Source organism: Papilio machaon, chromosome 2 (genome assembly GCF_912999745.1).
Source record: "Papilio machaon chromosome 2, ilPapMach1.1, whole genome shotgun sequence".
NCBI lineage: Eukaryota > Metazoa > Arthropoda > Insecta > Lepidoptera > Papilionidae > Papilio > Papilio machaon.
Window position 1 is genome coordinate 4607700 of NC_059987.1, and position 15135 is coordinate 4622834.

Consider the following 15135-nt stretch of genomic DNA (forward strand, 5'->3'; position numbering starts at 1 on the left):
GTAAGCATTTAATAAGAAATAGAGTCTAATTTAGTTTGTGTTATCGACGTGTAGTGTTTGATATCGATCCGGTGACCTGCGCCTGTACCGTAACACATTAATTTGGGTCGATTTTTTTCCTTCGAGTTAGATGAACGTGATTGGCTGACTGCCCACTGCAGAGTGTTACACCAAACACTTAGTCATTGTACTTTTACATTTTATTTTTCTTGTAATGTCTGAAAAGGCAATATTTAAAAATATCACAAAGACTTGTTTTAAAGTGGATTATAATTGTAATAAATTACGTCTCTTACCTCATTTGGTGCGCAATATGCTTAATGTTTATTGTCTTTTAGCCGAAGCAATTATGGATTGTAGTACATTGTGACGGAAAATATCAAAAAAGTTATAAAAAAATCAAAACATTTAGTGCCAGGAAGATTATTGGAAACCAAAAACACATCTAGACATATCAAGTGCCTGTAGCCTATTGGGTTAAGACTACGGAGATACATTATTACAAGACGTAATAAACAAAGGAATAACTAAACCGTATGGTCATTCACCTCTTTATTTGAATTCTTAACGAGGCAAAACTTCTCAAGATTATTTCGCTTTCTTGAAGTCTCGGTCAGAGGTGTATAACCGCCTGGGAAGAGGCTTGTGAAGCACCAATTGCTCGGCTGTGTGCGGCTCGCTGACTGGGACAATTGTTAGGACATGAACTAATGAATGTTCAATAGTATCTTCTTAGTATTGTTACCTCTATTTATAATCATAGCCAGAAGCAATAATATTTATGTTGTCGGGGTTTCAAAATAGCAGCAACTTTTACCTTAATTGTAACTGTTAAAAATGTATTGATGTGTCACACGGTTTTTGTTTTCTTTTAATCTTATAAAATTCTGTTACAAAAATAACATATCACTATAATAAGCATTGACCAAGTAGTCAGAAACGTACGTAAAAAAACCAAAATAAAGAATGACGATGAAAAAAAAACTATCTGCCAAGGTGACCGTCCGTATATCAACCCGAGGCGCCTCCTGCACGTTTCAGAACACTCAAAAAGAGTTCGATAAGAATTTTAAATGTTGTTAATGATGGACGATCTGTGTGTTTGTAGGTTTTACCGTCAGAAAAAAATAAAGCAGTAAAATGTCAGAAAACAAAAACTATAATTTCCAGAATAGCCATATTTAAATAAAGCTACTACACGAATAAAAGATAATATTTTTGCTTTTAAGGCGAGACTAATGTTCTAAGAAATTTTTCGCATTTATGAATCAATTAGATTCGTTTAATTAGTAAAGTCTAGATTTTGCGTAAGAATTAAATCGGTCTAGTTTCTCTTCATTTTGTTTACTGTTTCTTATTCCGAACCTACTTTCTCTTTTGTTTTACATTATTTTTATCACATCGGTGACGTAAGCTTTTGCGTATATTTTGCTTATTCTCAGAGTGTAAATAACTAGTACCGATCGTAATAAGTTGCTTGTTCAGCGATTACACCTGAACCTAGGATCAAAGTGCAAAAAACATTAAATTACGCTTACGTTCACATATAATGGTCAACAATTATTTTAAAAGATAAAACTTGTAAACTGTGTAAATATTTTCATTGTTTTAAGTCGCAATATCACGATATCGTGTACGTATGCATGTACGGTATTGTTAGCTGTCATGCGCATGCGCTGGATTATGAAGGAAGCGACGACTTACCTCGGACATTACAAAGAGGATGCGCAGCGACGAATGACATTGAGCGCCAATCGCAACCAGACACACTAAATGCTGAATTTAACTCTAACAATGCGCATTTTGTTGGATACTTACAATTTTTTCTAGTTCTCTTCTTTATCTAGTTACAAATTATTTTCTTTTTCAATTTGAGAGAAGCTTCTAACCTCGCTGTACCTTTAGAGGTTAGTCTCTTACAGTGAAATAGAATAGCTATACCATTGTTACACTATAATTTCTCCACTTGTTAGTTTTGTGTCGTTATTTTTAAAAGAAATACAAAAAAATAAGTTACAAAAATTGCCGTTTAACCTTTTTTCTTAAGATTTCTTCATAACTTGACACATCGAGTTTCCATAGCAACTATTTTGATGTTTTCTAAAACGTACACATCGATCTTAAAGATTAATAAAAGGTTTTAGATATTTCATTAAAATGAACGTAATAGAACCTTAGATAGTAGTTTATATTAAGTTTTTATTAATATTTTACAAATCTAGAATTGATAAGGAGGAGAGATGGCGATCAATACACCGCCAATTATTGCGGCTCGTATTTTTTACGGACTCCGGACTGATATTCAGTAAGTTTTTGTAATTTAAATATTTTAGAAATCTCTACCTTATTGATCAAAATCTTTGCCACAAAAACTTAACGAGAAGGAACACAGAAACTTCTAGTTATAAGCCTTTGTCATAAGACGGAACGGTTCACAAATTAAAGTTCAATAACAGTGGTACCAGAAAAAATTTCTAAAAAAAACCTTTTTTCCGTATGTCACATGAGCAGAGTAAATGATGTGTAAAATATTTATTTTATTTTCAGGTACAATGTTCATTACCTAAGTGATTCGGAGATCATTTATCCGGCAGGAGGAGTTATAGTAATTCATAATCATCTACAGAAGAAACAGAAGTTCATTAGACTCCAAGATAAACATAAACCTATAAAATCAATGGTCCTTGCTCCAAACAGGTGAACATGAACAATTTTATAATTCGTAAGGTAATAAGATTTGAACTGACTCATAAGAACATGAGCAAAACTAGTACCTGGGTGAATTTTGACGCCTTAACATATTGCGAATATTAACTACTAGCTGGTGCCCACGAATCTGTCCGCAAGGCATTAAAAAACTTAACAAGTAGCTTATTTGTTCTTCCAGATTATGTTCTATAGATATATTTTTAATTAATTTTTATAATTTTGGCACAGATGTGCCAAAATTCATCAAGATCCGTTGAGCTGTTACGGAGATTCCTTCAAACAAACATCCATCCATTCATCTATCTAAACATTTGCATTTATAATATTAGTAAGAAATAAGATATGGCTACACAAGCTTTTTAATGAAAATTTATCAAATTAGCTTATAAATTTCAGACGATGGCTCGCACTAAATGAAATAGCCGAGGAAGGTCAAAAGCCTATTATAACAATTTACGACTTGACCACCTACAAAAGGCGCAAGATATTAACTGTACCGTTCGAGAACTCGACTGCTAGAGAGTTTGCGTGCGTTCAGTTCACGTATGATTCTAAATATCTGGTCGCGATAACTGGCGAGCCGGACTGGTACTTGTACTATTATAACTGGGATAAAGGAAAAGTCGAAAGTCACGCTAAAGCGCAAAACCCAAGCGGACAAGGAATTGTCGAAAGTGTAATCATTTTATTCCATTTCATTTGCGTTTATCTTATACTTCCTTGTTTTTATCTGATAACAGCTTCATTGTATGATATAAGTTTGCGATTTCATTCGAAAATAAGCAAACAAAATTACTGTATTAAGTTTAATAATTTATACTCGTTTTTCGCAGAGAAAGCGCATACTTTTAATTGAAATAAATTTATTTACATATTTGATTACACTGCTTATCAGTTATATACTGCTTGTCAGTAATAATTGTTTATCAGTTAATGAGCTATGCAAATGCAACAGTAGCATTAGCCTTGAAAGATCGAATTTAAATTTCATCGTTTTGTTGATCTAATTTCTATTGTATCTGCGTCTAAGCAATAGCTCTAATGCTTTTTAATTTAAGGATAATTTTTGCTTAGGTACAATGTAATCCTTCTGATGCAACACTTGTCGTAATAACCGGGCCGTACACATTTCGTATCATGAACGTGGCTGAAACGGTGTGGCGGCAATGGGGATGGTGTAAAGCTGAAAATGTTAGTAAAATCGAATTTTAATATTTACCTTCCTAATTTAAAATTATACTTATCTAAATATTGTTCTAACGGCCACACTTATTCGTATAATAGCGTCACCTACCTTAAAGCATAAGTATTACCTTAATTAATTGTCGTACATAAACCCTTTTACAGAGTAGACGATAATGACTGGAGATTAATTTCACTTCAACTCTAAACCGTTTACGTATATCGGTAGATCAACATAACGAGTTGCATGTGGCTGAATCCGGACCGCATCATGTTCGGCACGGACAGCGGCATGATCATGCTGGTGGAGAACGGCGAGCTGCGACAGAACTGCGTCTTCCGTGCTCTCGAGGTCATGGAGATGTCCATCAAGAAGGTGGAACAAGAGTGAGTACAATTTACATTAAGTAGAATAAAGTATTTAGACTCACAGAATTGTATTAAAAGAAATGAGCTGAATATACTCATTTTATAATCGGACGTCTGCATTCAAGAAAATAGTAATCGACTAAACAAGTCCTCAGTAACTACTACTTTTTTTGTAATTACAGAACTGAAGAAAGTGATAAGACTAGTACAGCTAGTAAGCCAGATACCACCAGTGACCAAGTATTCGCAGACACAGAAACTTACCCAGTTACCTGTTTTATTAATTTTCCAAAAGGTAAAGGCATCTTCATAGAAATGGACAATGGAGATTTTTTTATATCATAAGATGGCAAACCAGCAAGCGGTCATCTGAGTCCGCTTAAACGGCGAAGCGAGCGCTGCCCATAGACATTCGCAAATGCAGATGCGTTGCCTACTTTTAATCAACACAGGAGCACACAGAAAGAGTATATATCCTCTTCCTATGCGTCCTCTCCTCCGTCAAATCCACTTCCATGGACTATAATTACGCCTTCATTATGCTTTCTTTCGAAGAGTTGCTTTCTTTTTCTAACACAAATACAAAATACAAATACGGTGTAAGAGTTATTTTGAAGTCAATAAAATATGCTTTTACAACTTAATATCTACTTAAAAGGCTATTAAATAAAGTTAAATAAAATCCTGTTTATTGCACAGGGTTTGCATTCTCTTGTGGTCCCGGTTACGTCCATATGTTTGAGAAGGAAACGATACATCACTATAGAAAACGAAATGTCTTCAGGATTTCTAAGAAATCATACAAGTATGTTAAAGTAGAAATGTTATCAAAGTAATAATTTTTTTCTGGTCAAGATGCCTATGACTATTATAACTTTTCAGACATACGAGAGAGTACCCCATGTGGTCACCGTTGGACGCCATTCAGCACGTTACGATTGATCCTAACCAAGAGACTCTTCTTATTACCACGCTACGGAAACAACTGTACAGCGTCAAGCTGTTTGGACAACACATGCTGCAGGTTACAAAAATGCTATGAAATCGAATACCATACGAACATTTTCATTCCCTAAAGTTATACTCTAACCCTTTTAACAAATTATACCGTGTACCTAAAATTTTAGAATCCAGAAATACCGTTTACGGAACTCGGTCCAGCGATGCATTACGGCCGTATCAATTCTCTGTCGATGTGCGCATGGAAGCCGATCTTTATGACATCAGGTGAAGAGGACAAGAGTATCCGTATCTGGAACTACATGACGGATGATGTTGAGCTGATTAAATTGTACCAGGAAGAGATTCATTGTGTCTCGCTTCATCCCACCGGTAAGAAATAATTTGAATATTTTTAATCTTTGTCACATTCTGAATTATCTTTTAATTGTCTATTTATTGTATTCAAGGTTTATTTGCCATAGTTGGGTTTTCGGATAAATTACGCTATATGGTTGTACTGATCGACGACTTCGAAGTGATGCGCGAGTTTCCAATACGGAATTGCAAGCAAGCGAAATTTAGCACAAACGGACATCTTTTTGGTGCGGTGAATGGACAAGTTATACAGGTCTTCTCCTCTGTGTCGTTTCAGAATGTTTTCAATCTTAAGGGACACAACGGTCTTGTAAGTAAACGAATTGAATTGTTTTTGTAGATGACTTGATAGGCAATCAGTAACAATTGAGTCACGAAATCAATGTCATCGTGTGAAGTGTTTTGATATCGTAACTATTTGTAGATAACTTGTCTCGCCTGGTCTGCAAATGATCTCACTCTAGTATCGTGTGGTACTGAAGGCGCGGTCTACGAATGGAGTATGTCTACTGGACAACGAATCGGAGAAGTTATCCTTAAAACGAATCAATTTAGCGCTTGCGCGGTTAACAGGTTTGGTTTTGCTTATATTTAAAGTCACCCCGTATATTTATAATTTTGAAATAGACAAATTATTTACATGAAATTCAACAATGAAAGAAGGTTATTTTAATTTTTACTAATCCAATGGGTTAAAAGAAGAAAGATGCTGAGTAACTTTACTTGTTTCAGCAATGGAAAAACTACGTACGGGATAGGTACTGACGGCGAAATCAAAGAAATAGGGTCGAATACAATAAGAAGAAGTTTAGGATTGATCGGTTGCCCTTTGGACACGATAATTCTCTCACGTTCCGACATGATGCTCTTCATCACTGGAGGAGAAGGCGGCGTGACGGCGGTGCAGCTGCCCCTCCTCGATAAAGCCATCTATAATGAGTTTCACATGCACAACAAGAAGGTTACCAGCATCGCTCTGGCCTACGATGATCAAACGCTCATATCTGTCGCAGAAGACGCATCCATCTGTTTGTGGCGTCTTACCAACGCGGATGGTAGAGCCATCGCTTTAGATAAAGACTTTGCGTATTCCAAAGAGATATTGATAAGTAAAAAAGATTTGCAAGAAAAAATTAACAGCATTAATGTAAGCAGAAGCTTTTTCGAAACAATGAAATGATTAAATTTAAACATCCAATTAAAATACTGATTTTTATTTTCAGTTACTGAGCACTAGAATGAGTGAACTTGAAACTGAACACACATACCAGCTCCGGCAGGCTGAAGCAACGCAAGCTGAAAAACTGAAAGAGGTTCACGAAGGTTACTGCGCCGCTATCGAAGAACTGAAAGAAAAGAATGAAGTAAGAAATTCTACCTTTTCAGTTCTTAATAATGAAATGTTTAGTAAAATAAACTACTTTAGTTAAATAACAATATATTCATGTTTTTATAGACAATGGAGAATGAGCATACACACGAAATAGGAATGATACAACAAGATATAGCAAAACTACGTTCAGGTCACGAGAGGACTCTGCAGACATTAGAAGCAGACTTTAATGTCAGATTGATCAGTGAATACGACAGATATCAGGTGAAAACAATACTCGTAGCTAATACAACCATGTAATGTAGAATTTTGTATCTAAATAAACAATGCGTATATTTCAGAGTCTGGAAGATAAGACTGCTCGAATGAGAAAAGAGTATGAATCCCGTATAGAGAAACTAGCGGAAAGTAAACGAGAAGCGCTACGAGAACTCAATGAAATGTATGAGGCGAAACTTGAAGAAAAAGAACTTGTTTTCCAGGAGGTAAAAAACGGTTTATCCTTTGATACAAGTATAAATTTCAGATTTCGGGGTGCGGCGGAGCCCACACCACGGCGAATTAAACGCTTCTTCAATTTACGATACATGTGTATTGGAAGCATTAGAATATGTATATTTTGAGCGTCTTGTGTGATTTTTGTATTTTAAAAGTACAAAGTGACACAAATAAAATGCATTTTAGCTTCAAGAACAAGCTGATATGGCAACTAAAGAACACGAGACAATAAAAACTTCAATAGAAGAAGACGCAGACCGTGAGATCATTGAAATAAGAACAGCTTACGAAGTTCAATTGAAGGAGGAGAAAGATGCTAATGTGAGGCTTAAAGGGGAAACTGGTTTGATGAAGAAAAAGTTGATTGCGGCCAATAAAGAAATTGAAGAATTTAAACATCAAGTCTCACAACTTAAAGGTATAGTTTATCTGATATATCTATGGCAAATCGGTTCCCTGTGTATTTACAAATGTATTTTGTATTAAAGCTGAACATAAACAGTTCCAAAAAGTTATTTCGACATTGGAGCGCGAAGTGGCTGATTTAAAGAAAGAAATTTGTGAAAGAGATGGCACAATTCAGGACAAGGAGAAAAGAATATATGAATTGAAGAGAAAGAAACAAGAATTGGAGAAGTATAAATTTGTTTTAAACTTCAAAATAACTGAACTTAAGAACCAGGTAATTGACATTTACTTTTATTTACATTTAATATAAACTTTATATCGTGCATTTCTATCATTCATACTATGTGAGTTACTAGCAACAGCATTTTAAATTCAACAAAGAAAACGCTTCTCAAATTTCTTCTTAGTCAAGGTTCTCAAAGTGTTTCCTCGTAGTTCGATAGGACTGCTGAATGTTACTGCAATCTGAAAATAAACATTAACTTCTTGTCAGACAGACAAACAATCGTTAGTTATATTATGACAGTCCCCAACAATATTTAAAGTTTATAATTATATAAATAGATTGAGCCTAAACAGAAGACTATACAAGAGTTGAAACTGCAAATAGACGATATGGAGAATGAAGAATTGAAATTGTTAAACATTAAGCATGACCTCGGTACGGTGGCACAGCGATATATGTATTAAGCTTGTTATTTTTAGACGGTACTTAGACTTTTATTAGTGAAATAAAAAAGTTACAGCTGGTTACAGTTCTTCTAGTTTTCTACTCGCGGAAAAAGCAGCCGACGGTAATCATTAAAAAAAAACTCTAAACGAAAATTAATCTTTATTATTGTTGTCTAATACAGATTGAGCCATTAGATCGCGAAATTAAAGAGAGAAAAATGCGCATACTCGAGTTGGAAGTGTCGCTCGAAAATTTGCTAAAGCAAAAAGCTCGCCGCGGTAATCATTGGAAAAATTTGTTACACAGTTGTAATTTTTTTCACGATTGTCTTTACGATTGTAGATGTATATGATATAGAGTAGTGTTAACATTCACAAGGTGTTGTTAACTTGCGTACTGGTCATGAGCACCTCACATGTAGTGCTAATTATTTTCCATTAGATAAGCATCAATCTACACACTTATTAGTACACTGTCATAGTTGAAGTACTTTGTTAAAGTTTGTAATAATTTTGTTTGTTTCGTTGTAGAAAATATTTAACCCGAATATATTCTTTTGGTATATGTATTGATGTTTATTGTGTCGTTATAAGATTGGTTAACCATTATTGTCACTTCTACAATCACAGTTTTTTTTTATCTAATCGCCCTGACGCCCGAAGTGCGGTTTTGATCGGCCCAGTTTGCATATAAAAATGATTATTCTAGACTTGATCCTGTATGGAATCCAGATCGTTTAGAATTTGAGCAGCTCCAAACCTTTGAACTACTTATTATTATTGACGCCCGAAGTGCGGTTTTGATCGGCCCAGTTTGCATATAAAAATGATTATTCTAGAATTGATCCTGTATGGAATCCAGAACGTTTAGAATTTGAGCAGCTCCAAACCTTTGAACTACTTATTATTATTGAACACCATGATAACATTTTACAAATTACCCTTAGATTTTTTCTTAGTAAACACACAAATAGACAAGATACACTAATAAAAAATCTATTGAGATTAAGGCATGTTAAAAACACCTAAAATATTTGCCGTATTTAACTAATATGTAGGTATTATTTATTTATTTTTCCTACTTTTAAAATTATAGAGCTTAATATCAATCAATTAAACGAAAAATTGGCGTCCGCAAAAAAGGATTATTTAGCTGAAGCAAACAGAAATATGACGTTTAAGAATACGTTGAAGAAAATTAAAATCGACCTTCACAACATGTCGGCGAACCTGCAAGATCCGACAAAACTAAAGTCGAGCGTTAAGGTAATTACGATGTAGAGATATGATTAATAATATGGTAATTAAGAGGAATATCGTTATTTTACCTACAGCTCTATAATCATCGACATTCTACCAACTACATTACAATGATAAGTACCTAGATACTGAAATTGTTTACAGTGGAAGTATTATTATGTTGAGAGATGTGTACGAGTATGTAAAGCTATGAAAATTAAATTCAAACAAACGGTTTTGTTCGGTTCTTTGATCAATATTTTATCGGATTCAATTCTAGGCACTATTCCATAAGTACGTAGAGGATGAGGACTTTATCCGAGGTCGCGCGGCTGAGGACGAAGCTGTCAGAGAGTTCAACCGGCAGCGTGACCACCTCGAGAAGCAGATCGCCTCGCTCAAAGCCAACCTCGCCAAGTCACTCGGGGGATCGAAGAGTGACATCACCAAAATTATGGATGTAAATCTTTTGTAACTCTTCTGTTCTTTCTTTTCATTAAAAACACGAATTTGACTGTCAATTAGCTGTTAAATGTTATATGTCGCAAAGGGACTTAAAAGGGGGTTATTGCTATAGTGTGAAACAAAGTACATTTTGTACCCATTTTAACATGCCTTGTGACAACTTTTTCGCTGGTTTATAGCTCATTGCTTACTTTACTTAAAAAAAAAATAGTATTGAAAGTATTACACGATATCAATTAGCATTCTGATTGTTTATTGTGTAGGAAAACTGCACTCTGTTGACCGAGATCAACAATTTACGTACGGAGCTGAAGTCAACGCGTACCCGTTGTTTCCAAATGGAATCGATCCTGGGCCTCTCGGCGCGATACATCCCGCCCGCCGCCGCGCGCGCTAAGCTAAAGCAGGTTACAGAGGATCGGGAGAAACTGGACGAGAAATTTAAACAGAAGATAGATGTAAGTCTGTGGTATAACATATAAGTATCTTGCTACACAGTGACGGCTCGCCTTAAGTGCTCTCGTGCGCTGAATCATCAATATTAAAAATCAACACAAAATATTAATAATGTGTATGAAATTATGACTAACTGAATTTTTAATACCAAGTATATTTGGTCAACAAGTAAGGAGAGTACCACCAGTTCTATAACCCACGAGCCACCATTGTTATTACGTATTAAGTTTGCAAACATAGTCTGTATGCCTTCAGGTTCTTTGCAACAAATGTTTTCCACTTCTCGGTTTTCAGGAAAGAGAAGAAATCATTGTAGCATTAAAAGAAGAAAACGATCGCTTGCTTGCAAAGTTCCAGTGCCCTGAAGAGTACAGTGGCAATACATCAGAGTTCAACCAGTGATTGCATTCATCACTTATTTCTATTTTGTAAACTATTTTTATCTTCATCATAAATAAATTATAATTATCTGTCTTAAATAAAAAAATGAATTTTCATGACTAATTTTTTTTTCAAAACAATTTGCTTGTCTAAAAATCTATCCAATAAATAAATTTCTGTCTTGTAATTTGAATTAAATTAAAATATATAAAAATGTATATACACTAGATAAATATTAATATCAAATGTATAAAATGAAAGAACGAAATAATAGAAAATAATAATTTTAATAAATGCTTCAATAGAATGATTATTAAAATTACAAAGGAAATTAAAATATATTATTATCCCAACTTATTTGTCCTTTGCATGACAAAAGAGAGACAGACCCGGAGACCCACTTTTGATTAGTAGCCGTCACCTAAACAGTTCATATCAATAAGAATTTAAAGCATTAATTACTTAAAAATGGGAACATACAATATCTTTTAACATAAAGCTGCTCATTCATTAAAAAGCTAATTGAAAATTTCAATTTTTCTCATTTTATTTGCATTAAGTTATCGCGTTACAATATACTACGTCAATTTAATTTAAAGAATATGTTTAGAGAATGAAAGGGAGGATAGCTTTACGGCTCTTGGGATAGTCAGGGAACTCTTTCTTGTAGTTGCGGTGTTTATTGATAGCCCAAACTGACATCTGGTACATTCCAACTGCAGCAAATATACCCACTGGAAAAAACATTAATTATTATCAACAACAACACATTTATCAGTGAACATAAATAGCTAGGGCTGCTGCAAATTATTTATTTGTTACTAGTGGTTCTTCATTGGTCGAAATACTAGCATAATTTATAATCGAAAAAGATTTTATTATTGAACTAGCTGTCGCCAGCGACTCCGTCAGCGCGGAATTAAAAACAAATCAATAAGTAGCCTATGTGTTCTTCCAGACTATGTTTTACATATGTGCTAAATTACATAGAGATCTGTTGAGCCATTTCGGAGATCCTTCAAACAAACATCCATCCATCTAAACATTCGCATTTATAATATTAGTAAGATTAAATTTAAACCATGTCAAATATGAAATTCGTTTTTCCATTTGTGTAATTGCCTTAAATAGAAATACAATGATATCGCTTCACATAATAATTATATAATGATTACCAAATTAAGACAGCCATTTAGAGACCTAACTACCTTAATTTTTTTCTAGTTTCAATTTCTGAGTTAACTTCAGTATTAAAACAGAATATTACGTTTTAAATATTGTAGTCATAATAAAAATGAAAATAACAGCAGTAAAACAACACCTGCCAACTTATTATAAATAGTGCAATGTTTCCTTTCATTTCAATAATAACCTTTAAATATAATGTGTACATATTTACAAACGTGACTTGAATATTATTTAAAAACTTATAAAAGTCACCAAGGTTGAATTTAATAGCCTTTGAATTTTATTAAAACTAAGTTACACATTCATTTAATTTAAATTTCAGTTCATTTTTGAAAATATTCAAATTATACATTTATATATACTTACGTAGTTTTGTAACAAACAAGATAAATAAAAATAAATACAATATTTACCTGGTGCACATTTGGTCAAAACGGTGAAAAATACCCAAGAGCCAAACTCATATGTATAATTAGGACAGGAGACGTAATTCAAAAGCAGTGAGAACGGATTTCCATCAGGCATAGGGATACGTCTCACTTTGGTACCAGGAGGACGGAGATTCTTTAGCAGCAAATGAATGCTCAGATTGCCCAGTTCACATAACTGCAAAAAGAAAAAATACTTGTCAGATTTTACAAATCCTTAAAAAGAGGCTCAAGCTTAAGTTAGGGATGCCTAGGTTTTAGACAACTATGCTAGCTCAATGTAGATGAATTGATTGATGATTGTAGTTTTTCTTCATCATAAGAATTAAATTAAAACTACAAAACATTTTAGTAAAAAACATGTTTTAGTATAAAACTGCTAAAAAATTAAACGAGTTTTGAAAACAACAAGAATAAAAATTACAAGCGGTGAAAGGTGTAAGGTTATAAGTAAATAAACTGGAATTATTCATATGCAATTCAATGCTAATTACTATGTTAACCAGATTGATACTTGAAACAACTTTTAAATTGTTTATTCAAGACACAATATAATTTTATTATATTACACAATTTTTTTAAACTTTATTGACATTAAATTAAACATGGCATAAAATTATGCTAGTTACGGAATAGAAATATAGCTGAATAAAAAAAGCATCATGAAAATTAATAAAATATGTATTTATTTGATATTACTGCTTTATATACAATACTGGTGTTCATCTTCTATTCAAGTTATGTACTATAATTATTTATATTTATTAATTTTTATAGCACATATTTAATACTGTGTTAAATATAAAAATGGTACTTACAACAAATCCTGCAAGACCCACATACACACAAACATTGCATGGTGCAGTGAAGAGTGGATGATTCACATGGTAGGCGATGTATAGAGCAAACAGCCAGTAATATGTGCAGTTCTTGAATAAGTTACGAATGGGCATAGTGCCATGTGAGAAACGGTGGACAAAAACTGTCTCCAACAGTCTTTTAGCATAGTGGAAAGTCCAGCATACAGCTGCTATACTGAAATAACAAATATTTTAAAACCTGATGAATAATTAAAAAAAAGTATAATTATGTAGATCACCATTATGGTAAAGTTTAACCTTAACTAGGAAACCACTATATTTATCAATTAAGAGATAATTGTATTAAAGAATACATACTTAGCAACAGTTCCTGGTGATGATGTTTGTTCCCCATACAAGATCCATGGCCTTTGATAAACCCAAAGATATACAAACAATGGACCAGCATATTCAGCTAAAAATACATTTTTATAAGATATTTGTGGCCCAAGGTCTGCGACATATAGCTTAGAACCATCTTGGATATTCAGAGATTTTAGAGTAGTTTCATCCTTCAGTGACTTTCCTTTCGCTTCCGGTTTGATTGCTTGCCTTTCAGGGTAAAGGGATTTTTTAAGGTTTTGATAAATTTTTTCTTTTACATTTTGTATAGTGGCGTCGTCATTTAATGTTATTTTACCGAGAGACTTTGACCCCACAGTGGTCAATATTTCAATCTGTAAAAAGTCCTTAGTTAGTTTTTTAACTGCATTTTTTATAGTTTGACATGAAATATAAGTCTTACCTCCATCTTCGATTTATATTGGCGTTTACTGTTCAAATAATAGGGCTTCAATATTTTTTTCTCGGTCGTTTCTATAATAAACACGACCCAAACGATCGAAGACTGCTAGGATTGTGATTAAATGAATAAATTGAAAGTGAAATTGCGGCTTAACAACTTAAGCCGCGTTCACATTTGCCTGACGTGTTGTGTCGTGATGCGTCAGAAAGGTATCGGTCTCATACAATTAATATGGTTGCGTGCACACTTCTCTGACGCAGTGTGTCGTGATGGCTTGTGTCGTGTCGCGTCAGTAGCGATCCCGGTCCGCGTCAGTTGGGTGAGGTGCGGGGGACGGCGCAGCGACACGACACAGCGGGTCGGACTAGTGTGCACGCGCACGTGTCGTGTTGTGATGCGTCAGAAGGTATGGACGACGAGCTGATCGAGTACGTACGACAATATAAAGCGATTTATGATACAAAATGTAAACAATATAAGGATCAATCTATTAAAACTAAACTATCTTTTTGTATTTACTGGATGTATCCAATATCTTCTTCTCTTTTTTTGTTTTATTAGAAGTGTTGCCAGTGCCAATAACTGCATATCTTCTTCATAATCTGAATCCGAATCGTATGATTCATGAAAAAACATTGCGAATGTGTAAACTCTCCGAGAGCTATAACGGAACTGATTAAAAATGCGTCATAACGCGTCACATAGATGTGAACAGTAGCCATCACGACAGAAAGCATCACGACACGACACGTCAGGCAAATGTGAATGCGGCTTTAGACTTTGAACAACACAACACCCTTCATCTTTTTTGACAACTGGTCGATTTTCTTTACACGCATTTTATTTGGTTTGATTTTTAAGGAATTAGAAAAAAAAGTTACATTA

General features: G+C 34.1%; 2 protein-coding genes across 2 annotated transcripts; one reads left to right on the top strand and one right to left on the bottom strand.

The window, feature by feature from the left end:
* Nucleotides 1–2186: 2186 nt before the first annotated feature.
* Nucleotides 2187–11050, top strand: LOC106718619 (cilia- and flagella-associated protein 57). The gene is made up of 22 exons (XM_045681303.1): nucleotides 2187–2305; nucleotides 2548–2697; nucleotides 3106–3385; nucleotides 3784–3900; nucleotides 4121–4278; nucleotides 4443–4555; nucleotides 4960–5065; nucleotides 5143–5284; nucleotides 5388–5592; nucleotides 5670–5887; nucleotides 6002–6150; nucleotides 6310–6724; nucleotides 6801–6941; nucleotides 7034–7174; nucleotides 7252–7395; nucleotides 7595–7826; nucleotides 7897–8090; nucleotides 8671–8767; nucleotides 9585–9754; nucleotides 10008–10187; nucleotides 10456–10650; nucleotides 10943–11050. Exons 1-22 carry the CDS (start codon nucleotides 2241–2243, stop codon nucleotides 11048–11050), a joined length of 3720 nt encoding a protein of 1239 aa, XP_045537259.1. The 5' UTR covers nucleotides 2187–2240.
* Nucleotides 11051–11330: 280 nt separating this feature from the next.
* LOC106718707 (probable very-long-chain enoyl-CoA reductase art-1) lies at nucleotides 11331–14404 on the bottom strand. Its single transcript, XM_014512865.2, has 5 exons — nucleotides 14251–14404; nucleotides 13824–14182; nucleotides 13464–13680; nucleotides 12631–12823; nucleotides 11331–11763 (listed from the first exon to the last, which is right to left on the bottom strand). Exons 1-5 carry the CDS (start codon nucleotides 14254–14256, stop codon nucleotides 11636–11638), a joined length of 903 nt encoding a protein of 300 aa, XP_014368351.2. The 5' UTR covers nucleotides 14257–14404; the 3' UTR covers nucleotides 11331–11635.
* Between the last annotated feature and the right edge of the window lie 731 nt (nucleotides 14405–15135).